At 41.8% G+C, this 16,005-nt stretch overlaps 1 protein-coding gene across 2 annotated transcripts in view; it reads right to left on the bottom strand.

The window, feature by feature from the left end:
* Nucleotides 1-5,039: 5,039 nt before the first annotated feature.
* mtss1la (MTSS I-BAR domain containing 2a) overlaps nucleotides 5,040-16,005 on the bottom strand; it is a 25,393-nt gene continuing 14,427 nt past the window's right edge. The window contains exons 4-15 of one of the 2 annotated variants that reach the window (XM_035665225.1): nucleotides 15,195-15,279; nucleotides 14,886-14,977; nucleotides 14,709-14,783; nucleotides 12,235-12,392; nucleotides 12,013-12,120; nucleotides 10,955-11,052; nucleotides 8,740-8,872; nucleotides 8,005-8,079; nucleotides 7,625-7,780; nucleotides 7,074-7,250; nucleotides 6,769-6,934; nucleotides 5,040-6,497 (exon numbers count right to left, since the gene is read on the bottom strand). In XM_035665225.1, coding sequence (XP_035521118.1) covers nucleotides 5,692-6,497; nucleotides 6,769-6,934; nucleotides 7,074-7,250; nucleotides 7,625-7,780; nucleotides 8,005-8,079; nucleotides 8,740-8,872; nucleotides 10,955-11,052; nucleotides 12,013-12,120; nucleotides 12,235-12,392; nucleotides 14,709-14,783; nucleotides 14,886-14,977; nucleotides 15,195-15,279 — 2,129 coding nt within the window. In that variant the 3' untranslated portion in view covers nucleotides 5,040-5,691. The remainder of the gene's footprint in view (nucleotides 6,498-6,768; nucleotides 6,935-7,073; nucleotides 7,251-7,624; nucleotides 7,781-8,004; nucleotides 8,080-8,739; nucleotides 8,873-10,954; nucleotides 11,053-12,012; nucleotides 12,121-12,234; nucleotides 12,393-14,708; nucleotides 14,784-14,885; nucleotides 14,978-15,194; nucleotides 15,280-16,005) is intronic. The other variant, XM_035665227.1, reaches the window with a different exon arrangement.

The following is a 16,005-nucleotide window of genomic DNA, read 5'->3' as shown; positions in this document are numbered from 1 at the left end:
GCAATCACACGTCCACACAATCACGTTTCATTTATAGCTGGGAGAAACTACAAAACACTGGAAAAGGGTTCAATATAAATGCAAATGCCAGGATCTGGGCTGTTAAACTGTGTAAACATGATGATTTAAGACAGCCTACTCTGCTTAGCTCCATACGTCTATGCAGGCAGTGTTATATGCACACCAGAGTTCAAATTAACATTGTCACCCTGATTGCTCTTCCTCTCCTTTCCCACTCTGCGTGCCAAGCACCCAGAGCACTCTAAACCTAATCTGTAGGTGGCTACTGCTAATTCCCACAGACTGCACACACTTCCAATTCCCCTCACCTTTTCGTACATGACAAGTCTGAAGACTAAATATTACATGGACTGGAGGGCTCCGAATTGTCAAAAAGATAAGGAAATAATGGGCTAGAGAGCACGGCCGCACGCTCAATTGAGTTCGTCTCCCAAGACATGTCAAACTTTACTTTAGACGTGCATGGATCAATAATATTCATATGCATTCGGGGGATGTGATGTTATGCTGGACGTGTAATTCAATGCTACGCAATGTTCCTACGCTCATACATCTGTATTCAGTTTGAAAATTAATCAAAGCACCCGCTGAAAGATCCTTATCAATTTGAAACCACAATCCATCACTGCAATTTTAGGCGAATCCACTCTCTGCAGTAAACTGTTCTTTTCAGGCAATAACTCTGGTAACTGGCAGTGAGCCCCCAGACAATTTTGAGTCACGGCCTGCAGCTGGAGCACAAAGCTCATATTGGTTGATCGCTGTATTCTTTTACGTGGCACAAGCTGCAGGCTATGTCACAAGGACACATGAGCCATCCCACACTCGCTGGTGTTTTCACAATCCCCGACCTGGCATGTGCACCAAAATAACCTAAGAGCAAAATATAACAGGGAGCCTATTGATGGTAAATGACCTCATGCAATCTAACTGGTATTGCCACTTACGTTGAAATTGTGATATCTAAAACAGATACAGTCAGAGGGGACCCTGTGTTCTCTATTCTGCTCTGTAACTTCTCTTTGAACTTCCTAAGTGCTTCATGAATGCAAATCAAATCCAGTCTTTTATCATGTTGTCTCACATGGTGAAATTCACCGTGACTGCCAGCATGGGAGATCGCTGTAGCAAAGGCTAATTCAATCACAGGGGCCCAGGCCAGGGTGTGAGGGATAGTTGACTTGAGGGTTGCAGCAGTTATCTACTGAGATGAAACACCAACATACAGCACATAAAAACAACAAAGCTGTAATGAATTAAAAAGAAAAAAAAATCATGACACGGTCTCATCATCCCTCTTCCCCAACAGATAACTGAAAGCTGCAGGGCATTTAAGAAAAAAAAACACACTGAAGAAAGCAGCCGATAAACATTAGAAAGCTTCACGCTTACTTAATGAATAATTGACCGAATCCATTCCCTTCACTCAAACAGAGGCAGACGTAACTTCTGAAGGCAAAGGTTGCAGCCTTGTAGCATTTAAAGCATTCTACCTTTACTTCTGTGCTCCCCGGAGACCGGGGATGATGGGATTTGGAGGGAGATGGAGGTCATAACGTAACTTCTATGTTCTGTAAGTTGCATGCTGTCTATTATTCTTCCTAGAAAAGCAGGGTAAGGAGACAAAAAAAAATGAAAATGATGGAAGGTGGCGTAAAAAGGATTTGGCAGTAACATCAGTTAATAGGCAGTTTATACCACAGAGTGAGTAGTATGTTTAAAATATCACAAAAATAGACTGCTCAGCAGAAGTCAATGACATAATTGGCTAAAACGGGCAGGTTTATTAAAGAATGACAGGACAATTAAAATGGATGACTAAGCATTCAGCTCTCTGGTTGCTATTCACCTATGAACATTCATAGTGAACATTTATGGAAAACCTACCCCATATGTTCCCCTGAAAGAGTGCAAAGAGACTTTTCTGGAAACACCATGACACCTGACAGGAAAAGCCTCTCTGCAGTGCCATTCATTGTAGTGTTCCTGTGTATATGGGCCCCTCAGGACATTTTCCCTCATCACAACCTGAAGGCAAAAAGCAGTTAGAAGAGTTGGATAAATACAAAGACATTTCCCTCTTGTATTAGGTACGGCTAATTAGATTTGATCTGTGATCCCCTTAAGGCGCCTACCACCTACTGTAGTATTTAAGCTGTGCTGTAGAAACCATAACTGTTTATTAATAGAGGTATTAATTATGGAGCAATGTGTGCAACCAGGTTTAGAATTTACCTTCACCAATAATAATGCAGTGGAGGTACCATCAGGTTGTGAAAATGTCAAAAAAACAACAAGACCAAACCAGCTCATTATTGAGTGTCTAGCCGTTTTCCTTAGAATGCCACAAATCATAAAAGCTAAGTTTTGTTCAAGCATAATAAAAATGAGAACAACAGCAGCCCAAAATAATTTAATGATTAATGCATAGTCTGTTGTTTTGATAGAAACCAAACTTCAGGGCCACATCTTGTCTGAGGAGCGCTTTTATTTTACCCACATTCTGATTAGTGGCGCCTGAGGTTGCCTCAGTGATAAGCACACTAAGAAATTATCATTGATTTAAACAGTATCTCGATTTAGCCCCGAACATATCACGACTTTCTATTAGCATATTAAAAGATATCTCACATCATCAAAAGACACAGGGGAGCCATTGAAAAAATAAAAGACAATGAAAATTAGCACAGCTCGGTGTCCCTCTCGCTCTGCCTAACCGAGAGGTGAGACTTCTGAAGGAGGCAGTGATGATGTTCTCTTTGAAGCACACTTTAGAGAGTGAGAACGTTACCTTGGATGCAAAATGAAACTCCTCAGTTCTTTTCTCAGTTAATTATCTCTGCAAGCCCCAGCAATTAGGCAGGTTTCCATCACACGACCAGTTCAAGGTTATGAACTAATAGTGTAAATTCAATAACGTACTATTTATGAGGCTGAGAGGATTATGAGGGACCCATTCTTGGAGGATATGAGAAATACTGAAGGCTTCCCCAGGCTAGTGGAATAATCATTTCTTCAGGCGTGGAGGTCCTGCAGCATCTCCTGTATTATTTACACATGGGACCAAAAAAAAAAAAAAGACTACCTACATTAGGTAGGCCACTGGATACAATTGTCTGGTCTTCATTATCTGGTCCTATTCAGCCTCCACTTTTCTTCGCAAATCAGTGAGAACTGCCAGTGGTGAGTCAGTGTCAGAGAGATTAAAATAGATAATTCCTCTGTCTCAAAAACACACTCAATCCTGCCTCATTCTCCCATTTCTTCTTATTCTATGAACTCCACTGTTCTTTTTTTCCAGGGTGTACACTGTTAAGTGGCCTCTTAATAAGAGCAGCTTTAAATCGAGTTATGCTCATTTATCATACAGTAGGTCCCTTATCCAGGCAATGGTTGCTCATCACTGTTGTCCAGGGGGGAAAGCTTTATACAGTCAGCTTAGGAGTTGTTTACCAGCAGGACCAATCAATTAAAGAATAAGGAGGGGGATTTTAACCAGCTCCCAGGAACATAAACCTACCCTGAGAGTTTGTTTTTCAAAATAAAAGCAAGTAAAAACTGGTCAAATTACAGTTTATTTCTTTATAAACATAAGTATTCTAGCACATGTTGGCTTTGTGTTTCACCGTTTCACTGCTGTAACCTGGATGCTGTTCGTCCTGGAGGCTGAGGGACGTCCTTACCTTCTCCTCCTCTTCTTTATTCCACTTATCATTCACCTTCTCAGCCTGCCAAACATCTTTACTGAAGCAGTAATGTCGATGGATGTCCTCCATTACTGCTCGTTTTGGCGCCACTGTGTTAGTTCGGCCACAGTGAAGGGTCTCTGGCACCCTCATCTGTCTCTATAGAGCACTGCAGCGTTACAACTGAGCCATATTATAGTGGACGAAGAGTACAATTATTATTAAGTTAAAAGTTTAAAACTTTACGGAAGCGTATTGCATTCACTTGAAAAAAAGTGAGTAATTTATTTTTTGGTTTGTTTTTTTGAATATTTTTTTCTGTTTTTCTGAGTAATTTTTTTCCTGTTTTACGGAGTAATTTCTTTTTCTGTTTTTCGGAGTAATTTTTTTCCTGAATTATCGAGATATTTCGTATTCCCGCGGGAACCTCCAACCTGCAAGTGACTCCCATGGACCCATGGTGACTCATCCGTCCCACTCACCCATCTTCAACTATCTACCGTACCGGGTCAATTAAGGACGACAAACTAATGATAATACCATCTATATGACTTAAAGAACCAGGACTATCTCCCAGTGTCTTAAACCAGATCAAAGTAAACTTGATTGAACTAAACAAGCGCGTTCATGTTTGTTTCATCGAGCTCTCAATAAAGGAATGAATGCGTCTATTGTTTCAAATGCTCTCTAAACTCAGAAAAAAAATTGTCCGAAAAACAGAAAAAAAAAAAATATTCAGAAAATCAGAAAAGAAAAAAACCAACCATAAAAATAAATTACTCTGAAAAACAGAAAAAATAATTACTCCAAAAAACAGACAAAAAATAATTACCCAGAAAAACACAAATAATTACTCAGAAAAACAAACTAAAAAATACATTTTCAAGTGAATGCAATACGCTTCCATAAAAACTAGCTTTCAGATAAAAAATTACAGCGCACAGACCGCTAAGAAATAACGATTGCTGGACAAATCCTAAAAATACTGACAGCTTAACCGCAGTTTAAAATCTGAAGCAGTGGGAGCTCCAGAGGAAATAAAATTCTATTAAAATAACACAGTTTCAAAAATCTGAAGAGGAGAAAGTAATGAGGAAATAAAACTTCAAAAGGCTGGGGAAAATAGCTAAAGCCCACTTTAGATTTTGCAAATACAGCCTTCTGTTCAATTAATACATGTTTGTATACACAGTAATGATTACTGCCATTACAGCAAGGCACACTGCATGTCAGCAGCAGATTGTAACACATTATCTGCATTCCTGACATGAATGTAATATTATTTATGTATTAATAAAGACATTACATTTACTAACAAAGACAACCAAGCCATTTAACAGTAAAAAGCCTGTTTAATTGCAGAATATATTGACAGTACAGTACAGCAATAAAAACACTGCCATATTGCTCCTATTTTACATGACTTACACAGCTGCTGTTCAGCTTATGAAACAAAACAGTAATACGGTACTTGTACAGTAATGATGAGAAACACAACACGCAGACAGGCTCACAGAGCACTTTCGCACATCACTTCCTTCTGACAGGTCGCTGTGTTAATTAATAAGAAATGCACAATATTATAATAATCAGAAGAGCAAGAACAAAGACACAGAGCATTTGATCCCTACAGTCGTGACGTCTTCATCACTGGGTCTAAATGGACAAACTGGGCTGAAACAACCGGTCACACAGGGAGCAGAGATGCACAGCCACAAAGTCCACAGACGGGAAGAAAACCAAAAAGAAGAATAAAAACCAAAAGAATATGGATTACTTTGTACGTACGCAATACATACAAGACATGAAATGACTTTAACATTGTCCATTACTCTGAACTGGCCTTCATTCACCACGTTACATCCTCTTTGTTACTTGTACCTCAGTTCATGTATCACATGAGTGCTGTTGCATTTTATTACAAAGCTTCAGTTTGTAAATAAGGGCACCACAGCTGCTTCTTCACAGCCTTCTTCTCCCTCAGCTACCGCAGAATCCTGGGAGCCGACCTGTCGTCAGTCACTGCCTTGCGGAGCCTCACCCCCCGGCGTATTGACACCAGCATATCTGTGTCCTCCTGGGTCGTAGAGGACGACTCCTGGGGTACACACAGAGCTGGATCCCCTGGCAGTGAGCTGTGGAAGGGGAAGTGGCCCTCGCCAAGGGCGTGGGCGCTGGCTGCCAGCTCTCCTATCTTCTCTACCAGGCTGTGGCGGTTGGCAGCGAGCAGAGGGTCCTCCTCAGTGCTGTGGGTCGCCATGCCGGGGGCCTGCTGGGCGTAAACAGTCCTGTCCGCCCCTCCTCCTCCACAGCCCCAAGCTGTGTCAGGGAGGCTCATTCGGTTTGGAGACGCCCTTGTGTAGTCACTACTAGATGGGTCATCACCGTACAAAAACTCCTCGCTGCCCACGCGATACTGCGACGGACTGGCGTACCCCGGAGAATCTGGCACCGTTGGGGTCTTAACGGGCACAATGGGGGGCCGGATTGGAATGGGGCCGGATGTGGACGGCGTGCGTCTCACTCCAGTTTTGGAGGACGGTGTCCGGCGAATGGTGGCCGTCCCCGACGTGATAACTCCGGAGCTGGTTCCCCCTCCCCCATTTGGAGTTCCCTGCAGGGTCTTCCCTGCAGGCAGACCTGCTGTGCTGGCAGGTCTCTTTGTTTGGATCATTCGGCGGTAGCTCTGAGCGATGTTACTGTGTCGTGGGATGGTGGAGGACTTGTCAAAGTCTGCCTGTCCTTCACTGTCAGCATCTCCATTGAGAGAGTAGCACTCATAATCAGAGCCTAGAAGTGACAGTGAGTCATAAGAATCTATTTTTACACAGAATAACAAAGAATTCTGAAAACAACAGTGTTTTGAAGAGTTATTTTGCAGCTGTTGAGCTTCGTTACATAATACCTTAAGGTAATCATGTTAGCACTGAAGGCAATTGGTACTGTGCTTTCCAAATAACACAATATTCCCATCAAAGTTACATGGAAAAAGAACAAAGAAATTCTAAAATTCTGTGCTGTATTTGGATGCCTGTTGTGTGGCTGTGTGGGTGAGTGTTACCTTGTGAGGGTATAGTGTCCTCAGAACAGGAAGGGGTGTTGGTCTGAGTGCTATAGCCGCTGGAGTACTGCAGAGAGTCCCTGCTGCTCTTCTGCTGCTCCATACTCAAGCCCCTAGTCAGAACCATAGCTAGAGTACTGGCTGCTGGAGAGAGTGGCTCGCCATGCTGAAGCACACATACACACACAGATACAGGCAGGAAGGAAATACATAAAGATTAGCACACATTTACATATGCAATTCACCACACAAAAATTCTCAAGCCATACAAATTTATATAATTCCATTTACATTTTTACCCTTACCTTGGATGCTATGGTTCCTGGGCCAATTCTTGCTCGGTGTTGATCATCTGGTTGCATCCCAGAATACCCCAGTGGACTGGGCGGAGCTTCTAGTTCTCTCATCTTATCCATGGACTCCCTCCTACGCTGCAGAGTGGTGGCCAACGATGGCTCACAGGAACTCGATTTGGCCCAGTCCTGCAGCAGCAGAAGGAACAATGAGACTGTCTTCCAACTGTGCATCTCCAGTGTTTGCCACCCAACAGTCGTGCAGTCAGTTAAACATGGAAGCTGCTGATTTGGCTCATGAACTGGTTAGATGCCGGTGTAAATATGGACAGATTACATTAGGCTATGTAAGTGTAGTTAAATGAAAGAGCCGACTCAGTTTAGGACATCTTTGTGAGGAAAGATTCGAAAACTGAGCTTGATGAGCGACAGCAAAATGGTGACTGTGAGGTCAATCTCTATGCTCATTAATGTGCATGAAGGCAACAAAACACAAGAAGCAAAGAAGCAACAAAGTTTTTAAAAGAGAGAACCAAAAAGTAAAATTGCAAATGAAAACAAACCTTCCAGCTAGGAACCTTTGATGTGGGTGAGGGGGTGTTGGATCCAGGGGAGTGGTTAAATGTGGGGGACGCAGGAAGTATGACAGAGAGAGGCCTGATGGTGCCAGTGTGAGAGAAAGCAGGGCGAAAGGTACCGAAGGATGAGCATGAGCCAAACTGCGGAACGGACAGACAAGTCTGAGTCAGCGTGCTCAACATCCATGAATAGTCCAAGTCAAACCGCACTGAGGCTGTCAAGTAGAGCCCACAGCTCTCTTTATACTATAGATAACAATGAGTAAAATGCACAGCACATTGTGTGTAGGTGTGTGTGTGCGTGTTTGTTAATGTGCGAGTGTCCAATAAAGCAATTAGATGGATGAGATGCATGCAGTACTAACCGCTGTAGGAGAGTTGCATTCGCTGACAGACTGGCAGGTTTCTGAAGCCTCAGAGGAGGCTGAGCTTGTTGATTTCTGGTAAAAGGGAAGATGGAGTAGAGAACAGTGGAGGGGAAGAGGAAATGGGGAAAAAAAAGGTAGGTGTGAGAGATGAGATGCATAGGAACAGGGGGAGAGTTGAAGAAGAGTGTCGATGAGCTTTAGGAGGAGGGAGGTATTTTCTTGTCTCTGAGGGGATCTATATACCATTGCCTGGATTGAAAATAAAGTAGCCTGTAAGATCATTTATTCAGTAAAGAACATTGCATCAGTTGGCGTGCTAGTATGCTGCTGAGCACTGCAATATGTTCAGACCGTGAGAGTCTGTATAACTTTATAAGTCCAGTGGGATAAAAATTCAACATTTGCAACTGGTAAAACTCTATAGCAGCAAAAACAAAGAGCTCTGTTACGTTTGGTTTTGGAGCTGTCGAGCTCTTATTGAGGACTATGGCTCTATGCCTGAAATGCAAACAAGAAAAGATGGAAGGTGCCAGATGGAAAAGGACTGTCGTTAAAAAGAGAGAATTACTGTAGATCTACTGTGACAAGACAGTTGTGTTGTTTCTGTGTCTTCCTGCCCTGCAGCATGACTGCATAAGGAATCTCTGGAGCTGCTCTGTTCCTGGATTTGCTGCAATGTAATCCCTCCTTTCCTCCTGATCAAAGAATAAGTTTTATGGCTGAGACTGCTACCTGGCTGGCGATGTCAGAGGGCATGGGCGATGGAGGCTTAGAGTGGGTGTTGGCATCTTGGGACACAAAGCCTGAGTCGTGGGAGGAGACACTGCTGAGGCGATGGGCTCCTGCAGAGGGCATCTGGAGGAGACTGTTGACAGGATATCAAATTAGTACATAACTTAACACATATGGAAGATTTACAAAGCCTAAATGCAAACAAATCTATGTAATGTTTTTAGTTCCTTTTTCTGTATGCATTTACTAATGCAAAATGAAAAACATGTAACATGACAATTATTTAGCATTTTGTTTTAAAAATTTGAAATTTTAAAAACTATTGCATTTAACTGTTGTCCAGCAGAGAGCAGCATACACCTGCCGATAATAGATGCAAAGTACCATCATTAGTTTCCATGAAGAGCTTCAATGGAGCCATTTGTTTTTAAAAAAGGAGATGCATCATCCATGGCAAACTTAAAATACAATCAACTGTCTAATCCCATTGGGAATGTGACCATCGGCGGGGCCTAGTGTACGGTCTCACAAGAGTTCCCCGGTCAGAGAGACCCTATTCATGACTGCATATTTTGGTTACATTTGGAATCCTCTGTGATAATGTATTTCTATATTTCAATCCCTGACATTACAAAATAACTTACAAAGTGTAATTTATTTTATGTTTTCCCCTTGTTTGATTTGGTTTCATTTAGGCATTGTAAATCTTCCATAAAAAGATACAATATGCATGTAACAGGATTGTGATCAAGGTTGTAGCATTTTCTTTTTCTTTTTATGTCTGGGCCATAGCAAAACCATAAAAAACTAAATGAAAAATTTATCACAAAAGCTTAAAACATGAAGGGAACGTTATATGAAAATTCTAAATGATGCCATTCTTCTAATTTTGGTGCATCAAAGGGCATTAAAAAGTTATCCTTTCTTTGATTTTTCCTTCTCTCTGAACATTAACAGCTGTCTCCGTGCTTTTTGTCTCCCGCTCCTGTCATTCTTATTCAGAGTTGCTCCTCTTTGTATCCCACGCATTTGAAAATGTGCAACTTCTACTTCTCACCTTCCTTTACACTGCTCCCCCTGGAATATATCTGAAGTTATCATTTCTCCTTTATCTTTGTCCTCCGGGATGAGGCTTAAGGAGGAGTGCCAAATTAAATATGACAAATTAAATAACCTTAAATGATTCATAACTAGACACTATCCTTATGTTCTTTTCCTCTTTCCTCTGTGTCTTTTAAGAAGAACTCAGTAAGCTTGTATTTCTTCTCTCCTGCAACCAAGATTCTTGATTGTTGCCCACAACTGAATCATGACATACTTCTCTACAAACATAGGGAATTCTATGACCTCCAGCTTATCTAATTTTTTTTTATAGATTCAGTGGACAAACAAATGGATGAAAACATGTACAGCAGTCAAGGTGAAACAAAGGTTGGTTGTCTAAGATCCAGGAAAAGCTGACTGGGGGAGATATAAGATTTTCATAGATTAATCAAATTTTATCCTAAAAACATCACACTCACTGTGATTTACAATTTGTGTGCATTAAAAATCAGTCAGTCAAACAGTGGCCGTCAGTAGCATAGTGGATCAATATAGAAGACTAAAAGTAGGCTGCAGTGTTAAATGGCACACATATCAGGGAATTTCTGTTAGGAACTGTGACTCTTAATACAAAGTAATAACTTGGTTTGATGTTGCTTTAACTACAAGGGTTTATTTGTAAAGCAAAGCTCGCTTCTTGACCCGGAATCTACCTTTGACCCAAATGCATGAATAAACTGTCGAACTATCATCATTAGACTTGAGATTTTGGTTTCCATGTAGACTCATGGCTGTCACGCTGTGCTGTTTCACAGCTTTGGACCTAATCTGGCTGTAAGAAGCTTGAGAACTGCAAATCTGCCAGGAGCAAGAGCTCAGAAGTTGGCAAGATACGCCATGTACTGCATGTTAACTGTCACTGATAGTCTGGCTGTGTGGTGACGGAGGGCTTGGGGGTCACCGGCTCATGTGTCCATGACAACCTTTAATATTTCATTCTTTTGCTATTGTGTGAATAAGTGGGTTAAAATCAAGAATGTGCATGGATGTTTCCCTTAAAACAGCATGGCAGCTCAGATAAAATCCAGCATTAACAACACATCTGACGCAGCACATGAAAAATATCACATCTTAATGTACGATCAACACATTGTGTGTGTATAGACTGTACCTGCACATGCTGCTCTTCCTGGAGCCGGCGCTGCTGGGGGAGGAAGGAGGGGTCTGGTATGACCAGCTAAAGTCAGAGCCTTTCAGGTCACGGATCACCTGCGGCAACACATAACCACAAGGTAATTATATAGTGGCAACAATATAAGTACGCAACATTGCTTTTACACAAGATGGAGAAAGAAACACGTAATGGTTTAGACAGATACTAATAAATTACTGCTAATTACGACTTGTCTTGTTTTTTCTCAGGCTGTGCTGAGGGACATATAAAGGGATATGTTTTGTCACGTTATGGTGAGACTGTAATAGAAAGAGCAAGATAGGAGTAAGAGCAGAAAAAAGATTTTGTAGACACATAGTCACAATAGATGTATAACAGCCATTTTCAGCCACAATGTGGACGTTGACATAAGTAATCTCACACCATCCTACCTCTCAAATCCGGCATTAAAGCATCAGACAACACTGTAGCTAATGGAAATGATGTATCTGCACACTATTAACATACTACTCTTTTAGCTACTGCCAACAAATGTCATGAAAAGCCTATCAGTTCTGTATTTCTCAACCCCATGTCCTCATTCCATTCAGTCTTTAAAAATGGGTGACCGATATATAGTTTCATTTTTAGAAAAGGCTGTATAATTTCCTTGAGAGCAGGGCACTGTAGGTTTGACAAATGTTACTCAAACAGGTGTAAACAGTACATCTGTTCGGGACTATTTTTATTAACAGATTGATACTCATCTGGTTCTCCAGGGCGTATTTACGGCAGATGGACAGAGTATGTGGGATCAGCTCACAATAAACCACAATGGGCATGTTTTAATAGTTTTGTGGAAACAATTGTGGTCAGTGGTCAAATAAGTTATATCAGGCTTTGGCTACACAGAAAATACTTGTTAGTGGGATCAATTAATTGTTGTTCTTTTTGTTATTAATAAGACAAATATAGAATCTCAGCCTTGGACGCACAAGGTAGATTTCATTGTGGTCTAAATAGCTTGACCATATGCAGCAGCATTAGTAGAATTAGCAGTATTACACCTCTGTTACCTGCTCACTGGCTGGTGGCAGCTTATGTGGGTCTTCAGTCAGCACACTGAGGTCATCAACAATGGCCTGTAAATGTGTTATCTCTCCCAGCATGGCAATCTCTACATTCTGGAAAGGAAAATATGACCGATCAACAACATGAGCAAGCAAAGTAAAACATCTTTTTCAGTGCTCTGCTTATTTTCTACAACTCTTAGGTAACAAAGGCTAAATGTTCCTCACCACCACAGGCTGCAGCATGTTAATGAATGTACAGTAACGCCCTCTCTCTTCCAGGAGGGCTCTGCGAACTGCCTGCTTCTCCGTCTCCTCCATCAGCAGATACAAGTCACTGACATCCTGCATGGCACTGTCCAGCTGGGGGCGCAGGTTTCCCCGGCCTGTGCGAGGCAAAAGGAGGGGTGCAGAGACACAGAAGAGGGGGAGGGAGGATGGAGTGAAGGAGGAAAGACAGGGGGTGAGTGGGTGAATTAAAGATAGACGGGAGAGGAGGAGGAATGAAAAGAGATTGGGGATTTGACGGGCGGGTGATAATAATGGAAGTGACATGAAAGAAGAAAAGTGTACACAGTGCCGGGAGGAGGAGAGTAAAAAATGAGAGATGATTAGAACACATAATGACAAATTGCTTCTGTACTAGAGGTCAACGCACTGACAAACACTACACTCAAATGGTTCATGTGCATGGAATGAGAGGACAGTCAACACATATCATCAATCATGAGTTGATGCAAAGCAACTGGTGGTGACTTGAAGGTCCTGAAATGGATGTGATTTGACACAAAGTAAATAGAATGTCTAAGAGTCATTCAAGTCTGAATACCACAATGACACTACATGATACAGTAGATGAAGGTTGGAAAAAGAATGAAAGAAGGATGCGATGAAGATGACCACGGAGCTGCCGAATTCTCTGTTACTCTGACTGCATGATTTACACAGACATACACTGCCAGTTAAAGGTTTTTAACACCCTGCAGTATATCGTAGCATTTTTGGTTCAATCTCAAACAATGCACTCACTGTAACTACCTCACAGTGGGAAAATATAAGTAAGGAATATAGCTTTGAGTGAATTCAGATGTGCCTTGCTATGTTATCACCAAGAAACTCCAGTTATATTTAGCAGGCAGCACACTGTAGCCTATATTTGTCTAACCACTGTCTAATTGGCTCATCTTTCAGCGTACCTGCATTTAATAGGGGCACTGATTAAATGAAGAGTCCCATTTAGGATATGACAGCTTGCTAATTAATAGGTCCTTAAAAACAGAGGTTTAGGTCTTTGGTAGAACACAAAGCTGTCAGCATGGAGCCAAATGTCAGCTCAGAGGAATGAAAGATTGTCTGACTGATAGTTTTACAAACAATTCTTAATCTATTAAAAAGGCATTTAGAAAATGGATGGGCTACATTTGAAACAGGTCTGGCAAACTATCTGTATGCAAAATACAAGGAGCTAAGAAATGTACAACAAATATACAGTGTGTGTGTGCCATTTCTCACTGGACATGTTATATGGGAAACAGACTTTTTCTCACAGTAGGAAAAGCACAGGTGTAAATATTAAAGTCACTGATAGCTGAATTCCATTTAGCTACTGAGACACTGGAATAGAATTAAGAGAATTGTTAATGTTATTAGTAAGACCTGTGCTTTTCCTGATATGACCTAGGCCCATTAACTTACACCCATGTATTACCGTACTAACACTGCTTGAGGTTTAGGTAAAAAATACACTTATTCCCTTTCTTGCTGAGAGTTAGATGCAAAAATGCCACTCTTATATTTGCCATATAGAATAGAGCTACGATTAGCAGCTGATTAGCTTAGCACAAAGGATCCCTAATATGTTTGCAAGTTCATTAGTGGCCTTGAGAGAAGCTGGTAGGTGGATTTTGTTAACTTTGGACAGAGCTAGGCTAGCTGTCTTCCCACATTTACAGACTTTGTGCTAAGCTAAGCTAACCGGCTGCTGGGGGTAGCTTCATCCATGTATCTAGCGTGCATGAGTGTGGTATCCATCTTCTCACCTAACTCTCGGGAAAGAAACAAAACAAGCAATTCCTTCCTTCAACCAAAAATGCTGAGACAGCACAGGGTTTTCTTTGACTGGCAGTTTTGATCTGAAGATGATTATGATTCCTATGAAAACTATTCTAGTTCTCATACAGGGCAAAGCACAGCAGACATACCTAGAAGCTCTACAGCCAGGAGAAACAAATAGAGGAGGGGTTGCAGGAACAGGCAGGGGGAGGAGAGACAGAAGAACAGGCAGTGTTAGCTGGATCAAATCAGGGCACGTTGCATGTTTATGACTAGCCCGTACCACTGGTGTACAGTAAGTCTGTATGAAAATAGGAGTTTAATTAGAACCAGCAGTAGGGGCTAATGCGAGCACAGCCAGGAAAGTAGAACATTTCTTTGATTTATAAGGTAGAAGCTGACAAATCATCCAAAGCTGGAAAGGAACTTCTGAAATTGTGCCAGGCATTTTGATTTGATTGAGTTGTCATGTCTGATTCTACACTCTAGATGGCGCCAGTTCAATCTAAACCATTGGTGCAGACCAGGGACCAGCAGCCAAACAGACTTCATTAACATCAGCCCTAAAAGCTCAATAAAGTTGCGTGAGGTGTTTTATCACAGCGTTCATTAATCATCAGGTTCTTGTCACTAGGGAAAGTTTATCTCACCTTTTCTTGCTTTTTTCTGGAGTTTTATGGTGTCTAACGACTTCCTTTTGATTTCCTGACGAGACCGCTTGTATTCTGAAGGCAGCGAGGCAAAACCAAAGACATATCAATTTCTGCCCAACATACAGTGCTCACAAACAAACTAGTATTTGAAATTTGTGTTTCCTGGTTGTTCACCTTTGGCATGGTCTTTGTCCAGCTGATTAGCTGTCTTCTTCCATTCCTCTATCTTATCCTGGAGTGGCGTAACCAGGCCTTCCATAAGAGCACTACAGCGACAAGGAGGCAAAACATGAGAAGAGAGAGTGAAAGAATGAGTGGCATAACAAATAGATTTTTATTTCCGCGGCGCAAAAACACTCAGTGAAGAGTGGCAGAATGGCAGGAAGGTCAACAGAGATGGGATGGGACTGGCGAACACAATAATCCCTTCAAGAAAATTGCATTGGAGAGGGGGCAAAAAAATAAAACACAGTTGACACTTACTTGGTGAAGTGGCGTAATTTTGTCTCAATGCTGCGGTGGCGCATACACATCCTTGTCAGAGCTGAGCCGACGTCCCTGGTGGCACCTTGGATACGACAAAGGGAAAAACAAACAAATTGTCACCTACCATATAAGAGGTTGGCATTACAAATCACAGATGTGCCTCTTGGCCTAGACAAACATGATTTTTTATGAGGAGACGTAACACATCAGGAGAGCATTTTGAGAGGTCTAATTCTCTCTCCTGTCAGATGGATTTATCCGGGTGTTTTTTTTCCCTGGTGGAGAGGCATTTCCCGCTGCAGCCACTAGGTGGTCAAGTGCTGATTGTAAAAGCCCATAAATGTCACATTTGTTTGGGGAAAAGCAAATGTGACATAGTGCCTGAAAACTACAACCCTACACTGCCTCCCTCTTGACAAAACAAGCATTTTCCACTTGAAGATTGCGTGCAGGATTCTCATCACAGTGTCAATAACAGCTTGTGTGAATTGGTTACTGTACATTTCCTCTTTGCTGAAGTGTAATTAAACAGGGTTTTCAGACCCTAAAGCCCAAGCTGGCCCACTATCTCACTGATGGTTCACAGGCCAGTGTAATATGTGGCAGCACTGATCCTGTTGTAATCTCGGCCACATAGGGCTAATCTGAGGGTCTCTCACCAAACACACGCACACACACACAGAGTCTGGAGGCATGCACGATTGTATTTTATGTTCATGAATGTAATTTTTGGCTGGCCACACAACACAACACAGCAAAATTCATTCTATGAACATTAAATACACAATCGGGGTGCATGCCTCCACTC

The sequence above is a fragment of the Morone saxatilis genome, unplaced genomic scaffold, assembly GCF_004916995.1.
Source record: "Morone saxatilis isolate NCDOM2014 unplaced genomic scaffold, NCSU_SB_2.0 Contig2, whole genome shotgun sequence".
Classification (NCBI taxonomy): Eukaryota; Metazoa; Chordata; class Actinopteri; family Moronidae; genus Morone; species Morone saxatilis.
This window is presented reverse-complemented; position numbering and strand designations above follow the sequence as displayed.